At 48.6% G+C, this 8,801-nt stretch overlaps 1 protein-coding gene across 1 annotated transcript in view; it reads right to left on the bottom strand.

Moving 5' to 3' along the window:
* Nucleotides 1–1,107: 1,107 nt before the first annotated feature.
* Nucleotides 1,108–8,801, bottom strand: part of LIMD1 (LIM domain containing 1) — a 72,087-nt gene continuing 64,393 nt past the window's right edge. Inside the window, exons 5-8 of the mRNA XM_049862441.1 lie at nt 8,178–8,308; nt 7,487–7,538; nt 6,649–6,717; nt 1,108–5,034 (exon numbers count right to left, since the gene is read on the bottom strand). Coding sequence (XP_049718398.1) covers nt 4,897–5,034; nt 6,649–6,717; nt 7,487–7,538; nt 8,178–8,308 — 390 coding nt within the window. The 3' untranslated portion in view covers nt 1,108–4,896. The remainder of the gene's footprint in view (nt 5,035–6,648; nt 6,718–7,486; nt 7,539–8,177; nt 8,309–8,801) is intronic.

Below are 8,801 nucleotides of genomic sequence, written 5' to 3'. Positions count from 1 at the left end.
TCAGGATAGCTGCTCTTCTGCCACTTTGTGTGCGTGTCTGTGTGTATCTGTGTATGTGGCCCCACTGCCACAGCACCTTCATTCTCAGTTTCCCTGTATCCTTGGCACATCAGACCTGGCAGCCTCAAGAACTAAATGGAAATCTTAAATGAGCCCCCAGAGCAGTAAGTGACGAGTAGCTAAACCACCTACTCCAGGCCAAGGTTTCTAACCATACTCAGCCCCGTCATGCTGCGAGTCCTGCCTTCCTGCAAGTGGCTGCCTCAAATCTAGGACATTGACTGGTTCTATCCTGGCAGCAAGATAGTTAAGCCCTTGGCTGCTAAATGAAAGGTTGGCTGTTCAAACCCACACAGCGGCTCCTTGGGAGAAAAACCTGGCTATCTGCTCCCATAAAGATTAGTCAAGAAAACCCTATAAGGCAGTTCTACGCTGTCATATGGGGTGGCTATGAGTCGAAATTGACTTGATGGAACACAACACCTCAAAAGAAAAAAACAATAACAGGAAGGAAACAAAGGGCCACCACTGCAAGACCCAGTTAAAGAAACTGCCGATTCTTGAAAGACAATTTTCCAAGAGTCTCAAGTTCCTACCCATCTTGTGAGCAGAGGCACCAACTGCCTTAGTTCTAGACTACCTTTTGAAGGATGTTTGTATAGTGAACAGTATTGGATGTGAGAGATAGTGTCTCTCTCAGGAGCAAAGGACAGGCACGCTTCTGCCCATTATAAACGATAAGGTTCCCTGAGCTTGGGGTTCCTCTTGCAACATATGTACAGGTGTCTCCTGGCCCTCTTCATGGGGCCCTGTGGGAACAGGGCTTAGGGAACCAGCTCAAACGCTAATCCTCTGTCTATTGCTACTGCTGTGAGTAATACACTCTCCTTTGTCTCTGACCCAGGAGTCTCATGACTCTTGCCAGCATCCATGAACTGTGGGATACTAACTTATTAGCTTCCAAGTAGGGTAAAACCTCAGACCCTTCACAGTCCTTGATACCCATGTGTTCCTTTAAAAATCCAGAGCTCTAAAGACCAAATCCAGTCAGCAAAAAGTACCATCTGCTTACTTCACACACACAAAAGAAGACCCCAGTAAACATCATCAGGTTGGGGAGCACTTTAATAGTCTACAAATTAATGCAGTTTTATTGTCACAATATTTTGGATAATTTCATAGTAGCAATATCTTGGATAATTTCATAGTAACAATATTTTGAATAGTTAAAGAAGAAACACAGAATAATTCCCCTGCACAGTGAAATTTTCATACACTATATGGAAATTTCCCACATCTGCCCAGTTCTGGCTCAGAACAATAGATAGCTAATATATTTTACTCATTTTTTTCTATTACTTTGGAAAGTCATTTCAAATAGTAACTAGGAAATTAGGCCTTATTTCTTGCACAACGGACAGAACAAAGAATTTGGTTTCCTGGCACACAGAGTCTTAACAAGTGCTTGAAGCAACAATGGTGTGGGGGTCACCAAGTCTCGCACGCACCCCTTCAAGGGTACCAGCAGCTATCACGGCTCTCATGCTTCCGCACACGTGGGAAATGACACACAAAAACAATCTTAAAAGGACTGCAATGCAAAGGATCATGAATTCCAAATAATTCTCTCAAGTCCTAATGATCCTGTTTTTCATTTTGGAAGTGTGACTCAAGTCCACAGAAACGAGGTGATAATGAGTCTTGAAGGTGATGAGAATTCCTTGACTGTCCCATCAGCCATCCAGCACCCACCAGCATAACCCCTGTGGATTCTGCTGAAGGGTTTTCACTCGAGCACTCACATCACGGAGAAATGGAAATCCTGCTGCCATTTGCAGGCACTGACCCAGGGACGACTAGATGCCATTTGGTGTTGAGACAGGAACACATCACTCTTTACCCAACAATAGATGGGCTAATGACATCACGTGAGAGGGAAAGAATCCTGATACAGCAGGCCAACGGGGTAACTGGTTTTGCTCAGGCCACCCAGTTTTTGAACGGCCCAAGCTGGGGGTGGGGGTGGGAAGACAAACCAGGAGATGGTGAACAAAAGCTAAAGGGCAAAAGGAGGCAAGGGAAAAAGCTGGCTTTGAGGTCTGGAATCGGGCCATAGCCCTCCTCCTTGGCCAGGGAACTCAAGAAGGTCTATTTGCTCTAACTTTTAAAACAAACTTAACTTTTAATAAGCTTAATAAACACCAGGCCCTTGTGTTTCCTTTCTATAATCCCATTACAGTTCCTTCCGGCTAATAATTTATAGAACGTTTAAAGTAACAGGTAGGTAAATGTCTCTTCATGGCTTTTGTGCAAGGGCCTGAGGAGAGAGAGAGAGAAAACTGGTGCAAGCACCTCACCAGCTGCCCTCCGCAGGGAAACTGGCATCAAGAGAAGTCTGCTTACTGGATTTCTAGGACATCGCCAGATTCTCTTATTCCGTTATCGTTCTTCAACACCACAAAATGGCCTGTTTGCAGAGAGACCTGAATCACCTCAATCAAGGCCACTTTAAAGGATTCATTCAAAAAGTTAATCATAGATTTTTAAAACCAATTACCCAATTTGCAAGCGAATCCCTGTTACTTCTGTCTGTGGCTCCAAGGCATTTTTCTTCACTAGGCTTAAATTGAAAGCGGAGCAAAGGTCTGTCACAAGGCCAGAAACAGTCCCACGTTGGTGGAGACTGGTTAAAATATAGTCCAGGCTTCTTTTACCCTTGAGCCCTGCTAAATGCAAGGGAAGAGAGAGGCGAGACTCTGGGGTTCACTTCCGTACCCATGTGTGTTTGGGGTTTCACAAGCCCGAGCCTGTGAAAAAGAACCAGTAAAAGCACACAGCCTGGGCCAAAGTGACATCTAGTGCAAGGATTCCCACAGAATGAATTTAATCAAAATGAAAAGGATGATCCATGGCACCAATTCTGTGCTTCCTACAGAAAACTGCCATCAGACGAGTCAAAGCCTGGCCTAGAAATGGAACTGGGTCTGAGTTCACAGGGCTCCATAGACGCCCTCGGCTGGCCCAGACCTCTCACTCTGGTGTGGGGTGAGGTGGCAGGTGCACCCTGGAACCACTGTGCTCCCAGCTGGCTGGCAGGGGTGAAATGGGCACACCCTCCCGAGACCAGGCTGCCAAAGTCTCCCCGTTGGCTGAGAGGGCAAACGGCAGTCGGCCTTTCTTTTTGCTGCTTCAAACTGGAGCACCAAGCCACACTGACCTCCAGCCTTAGGGGTGTGACTTGCAGGGCATATTTTGCCTCTTCAGTGCAGACGTGGCCTTGACATCTTGCCAGTGTGTGGCCCTCCCTTAGCCCTTGCTGCCCCGGGGGGCCAGAATGATGAAACACAGAAGGCAACAGCACTGGCTTTTAATCGGCTCTATTCCCAGCTGCCCTTTCGTGAAGCTTACAGTGCCCTGATAGACCGGAGATTCCTAACACCAAAGAAGGTATCTGAGTCCAGGGAGATGGCTGGATTCCTCCTGAATCTGTGATTAGATGAAGATCTTATCTACGAGGTATTTTTTGTGTGTGTAAAGACTGAGAGTGGACGGAAACTTAAAAAAAAAAAAAAAAAGATAAAAGCAGTGTACCTTATACTGGTTTCTTTAAACATAATGCCTGTGCCAAGATCTGAGCAAGAAAGAAACCTGTGAAATGAATACAATAACTTATCCCGAGGCACTCCCTCCATGCTGGCTTAGAGATCTCACACACACAAAAACTGCCCTTGTTTATAAGGGGCTATCTCTCAGCATGTGGGCAGGACTTCCCCCAAAGCCTATTATTAAATAAGCTAAAACAGCCACGAGAGACGTCCCCACATGGGACCCTGAGACTTCCCTTTGTAGAAGCGGCTCTGAAGTCACAGACTCTCAAGAGCATCAGAGGAAAAAAGCACAAACAGGCAAGCGACAAAGGCCTGGTGCCTGCACCAAGTTCTTTCAGAGCAAGCTTTGCTAGAACAGGACAAATCTCCTAAGGCCCCAGGGGCATTCGAGGGGCGCAGGGAGGACACCCTGCTCACTTACTTCAAAACTTGGCTCTGGTTGACCAAATTCTTCTTAGGGTACAAATCCCACGACAGAGCTTCCCTCTTACCATAAGGCAACTCAAATTTGTCACCATTCTACTGGAGAACTGAAGTTTTGGGCTGAAAGAAAATTTTAAACCATGCTCTGTGTGTGTGTGTGTGCGTGCATGTGTGTGTGAGATGGTCCCTGGGTGGTGCAAACAATTTGCACATGTCTACTAACCAAAAGGTTTGAGGTTCAAGTCCACCCAGAGGTGCCTCAGAAGGCCTGGCACCCTACTTCCAAAAAACCAGTCATCAAAGCCTCGACAGAGCACAGCTCTACTCTGACACACATGGGGTCGCCATGAGTCAGAACGGAGTTAACGGCAACAGGTTTGGGGTGTGTGTGTGTGTGTGTGTGTGTGTGAGAGAGAGAGGTGGGTGTCTGGGTGCAGGTATTTCCCTAAGGGGGTGAGGAAAGAGGTGACCATATCAACAGCTGAGCTCTCTCTTCAGGCGACATTGTGAAATCCGCTGAAGATGAACCTCTCCCTCTGAAGCAGGAACTGTTCCCAGTGGGGACAGAAGGGTCTGCCTGGTTTCACCCATGGATCTCGCTGTTGTATGCCACACACTTGCTGGGCGTCTTTCTGAGTAACCTGACGACGGTGCGGCAGCAGAGAGAGGCACTTGGAAGGTGCCTGCACCAGACAGGTTGTGTTTCACCTCCCTGGTTCAGCGAAAGGCATCCTGCACACCTGTGTGGGAACCTGCCTGCCCATACTTCCTCTCCCCCATCCCAACCCCACTGGAAATCAACTGGCGGATTTCTGCATGTGAAGGCCTGGCTTCTCGTGCCCAGGAGGTCTGTCCCAGGCCCTGGCTAGAAGTGGTGCTGGTGAAGGGTGGCTGGCGAGGGGCCTTTCTCTAGCCTCTTGACGTGGCAGGAGTGACAGAACAGATGGTCCTCCAGTGGGTAGCAGCGGTGGCCATCTTCATCATTGAGCTCCAAGCCACAGTCCTGGGGGTGAGGCGAAGACGTCCAGTGGGAACAAAACAAACACAACAGACTATAAGGCTGACACAAAGACCACAGTCCCGGAGCCGAGCAGAGGGTACTGTGTTTCTACATGTTGCTGGGTGCAGTCGAGTTGATTCCGACTTATAGCGACCCCAGGTGACAGTGCAGAACTGCCCCAAAACGTTTCCTAGGCTATAATCTTTATGGGAGCAGATCACCAGGCCTTTCTCCCGTGGACCTGCTCGGTGGGTTTGAACCGCCAACTTTTTGGTTAGCAGTTGAGCACTTAAGTATCACACCACTAGGGCTCCCACCCAGTGAAGGCATGGACTGTGCTGCCCAGCACAGAGCCAAGAGCCACATGGTGTCACTAACCACTTGAAATGCAGCAGAACTGAGATGTGCAGTTGGCATAAAGCACGCATTGGATTTCAGAGACAGAAGACAAAAAAGGATATAAAATATACCGTTAAGTAAGTTTTTATATTAACAGCGAAATGGTATATTTTGGATATACTTGGTTAAATAAAACATCATCACAAAAATTGATCACTTCTCTTTCTTTTTACTTTTTTAACATGGCTACTAAACACCAAAAAACCAAACCCAGTGCCGTTGAGTCGATTCCAACTCATAGCGACCCTACAGGACAGAGTAGAACTGCCCCATAGAGTTTCCAAGGAGCTCCTGGTGGATTCGAACTGCCGACCCTTTGGTTAGCGGCCGTAGCACTTAACCACTATGCCACCAGGGTTTCCAACATGGCTACTAGAAAACTTAAATTGCACATGTGGCTTAAATTTGTGGATCATGTGGCTTGAATTTGTGGCTCTCAGATTTCCACTGGAGAGCTCTGGTCTGGAATGAGTGGGCAGGAATATTGAGAAAATACTGTCACCTTTCTCTCTAGGCACCTGGAATGCCATGACAGTGATCCCTTGTTTATCTTCAGAGCTGGCCATGGGATCGAGCTAGGCGGCACCTGCGCCTCCTGTTCTCCCCACTCACAGGGTCACAAAATCAATCTAATCTCCTTCTGTGGGTGAAGCCACTGAATTCTGGCTCAAACGCCACAGACACTTAACATGTTTGCACCCTTCACAAGGGGTGGGCAGGGTGACCCCTGGCTTTCCTGACAGCGGCTTCTTCAGCCTTGGTGTGACCCAAGGACAAAGAAGGGGCAGACAGGCCCCCACCACCTTCATACCACCAGCTGACATGCCTGTCTCCAGGGGGGTTTCTTCATAATTTCCAGGGCTTGGCTGAGAAAGGGGGTCCTGACAGACAGAACAGCCTACAAGCCTCTTACCCAAACCACACAACCTGCCTGACAATCTGAGCCCCAAACAGGACCTGAAACTGTGGCCTCATAAGAGCCTCCCAGTGCTGCAGCTTCAGGGAACAGCAGGGTGAAGGTCTCAGGACCTGACGGTTCTGAATGTGGAGGCCTTTGCACCCCAAACATCTGCATCCTCTCCTGCCCCACCCTCGTCAGGCTGCACCTCGATTCCTAGGTCAGCTCTGGAGGGCACACCCGCCCCAGAGTCTTGTTGGTCATCTTGCATCCCAGCCAAGCAGGGAGGCTTCCTCTCTTGGACCTGGAAGCTGGCCTACCTCACAGTGGTAGCACTCCACGTGGTAGTCTCTGTCCATGGACACGACGCGGATGGTCTCGTCTGAGCCCTGGGGCCAGGCACAAGCGACAACACCAAAAAGAGGCGGTTAGGGGCCTGTTCATTGGGCTCCACATAAAAAGGGGCGGGGAGGGAAGAGGTTCTGATGTGACAGGTAGGTGGCCTTAGAAGAAGCGTATCAATCAGTGGTGGACGCTAACACTTGCAGGAAAAAACACATGGTGGGATAAGTGCAACGGGGAGTAATGGCAGTCCTACCTTCTGGGATGTCAGAGTCAACAATGAAACACAAGACCCACGTGGGCATTTATTTTTTTAAAAAAATGAATAGGGCATATGAGCCCAAAAGCAGAGAATAGAAGGCAGGAAGGGACAGGAAAAATGGATAAATGGAAACTGAACCTGGGGTGGAGAAGGGGAGAGTCTTGACAGATTGCAGAGTTGGCAACCAATGTCACAAAAGAATTTATGCATTCATTGTTTAATGAGAAACTAATCTGCTCTGTAAACTTTCACCTAGAGCACAATAAAAAAAATAAAATAAAAGGTAAGCTTTTTAGCTCATCTAAAAACCTAGGAGTTAGTACCAATAAGAGTTTGACTTGATTATAGAGACAAACGGGGACAGGGGGGCACTGGGTGGGGAGAGCCAGCCAATGGAAAAGGGGCTTCCCAATGAGAACGCTATTTATCTCAGAGTTAAGATTTTATAAGGGTTGTTTAACAGGTGTAGGGACAGGACACCGATCTTGCAAATGACCTCAGGGAGATTTCCTAGTCTTGGAGTCCCCACGGGCATGTTTGAAGAAACATCTTACCTCAGGTGGAAGGATGGGAAGCCCACAGGCTGCACACTTGGGGGCCAACACCCTGGGGGAAGAGGCAAAGAAGTTGTATAATGCATATTGAGTGCTTTCTGGGTGGTAAGGCCCAGATTAAGACTTGCATCTGGAGCTTTCTCACCACCCACCTCCTACTATCTTCTTCTGCGTTCTTCCAGCCCTCAGAGAGAGGCTGGGGTCACTCTCTGGGTCATGCTTCATTGCTGCGTTAGAACCATGCCCCAGCTGTAACAAGAATGTTTGGCCCTTCTAACTCTACTAAGGGGAGAGACGGAGCCCTTTGTTTGTTTATTCCCCTCATGGAGCCTAGTGTGGCCCAGGCAAACCGAGAATGGCGGACACCAACACGGTACCAAGAGCCTTTTGAAGTGAGGTAAAGCTGGAGCCACAGGGTTTGGCTGGTCCTCTTGAGGCCTAACCAGGAGTCTGATTACAGGTTGTGTTGTTGTTGCTCTGCTTTTTCTCTAAACACAATTCTTTAACCAGTTCCTGCCTGTAGTGTCACTGATTGCCCTCCCAGGGCCCCTCAGAACAACAGAGCTCTCGCTGCCTGCCGACCGTGGGTACAATCCGTCTGCACACACACTTCCATCCACCTCCATCTCTCGCTCTGCTGAGGTCCACGTGGGTTACGCGTGCAGTTCCTCTCCGCTCCACCCCTCCTTACTTGTGGTAATCTCGGACACAGTAGATCTTGTTCTCTGAGTCCACAGTGAAGGGCACCCCATCCAAACACTCATTGCAGATGACACAGCGGAAACAGCCGGGGTGGTAGGACTTCCCCAGGGCCTGCAGGATCTGGGGGTATGCAGAATGAAAGCTGAGAATCAGTAGGCCTTAGCAGAAAGGCAGGGGCAGTGGAAGGGAGAGAAGCACCTAAGGCTAAGGGAGCACGGGAGCAGACACGCAATATGGCACACACTCTTCTCAGATTACACTTGGACAGAGGTTGAGAAAGGATGGGGGCAGGAAAAGATTAAACAGGAATCCTATACTTGACAAACTTCTCGCAGGGTCTCTAGTGCCAGAAGAGAATTTAGAGGGGTGGTGAAAGTGTTTAAGCACTGGGCAACTAACCTAAAGGTTGGTGGTTTAAACCCACCCAGAGGCACCTAGAAGAAAGGTCTGGAGATTTGCTTTTGAAAGGTCACAGCCTTTGAAACTCCGTGGAATGTAGTTCTACGCCACCGCACGTGGGGTCGTCGTGAGTTGGAAGTGACTCCACGGCAGTTGGTTTGGTTTTTGGTTTTACTACTGTTATGGATTGAATTTTGTCCCCCCAAAAGACAGG

Source organism: Elephas maximus, chromosome 20 (assembly GCF_024166365.1).
Source record: "Elephas maximus indicus isolate mEleMax1 chromosome 20, mEleMax1 primary haplotype, whole genome shotgun sequence".
In the NCBI taxonomy this organism is placed as follows: domain Eukaryota; kingdom Metazoa; phylum Chordata; class Mammalia; order Proboscidea; family Elephantidae; genus Elephas; species Elephas maximus.
Note: the sequence above shows the minus strand (reverse complement) of the source record. Positions and strands in the feature narration are given on the sequence as shown.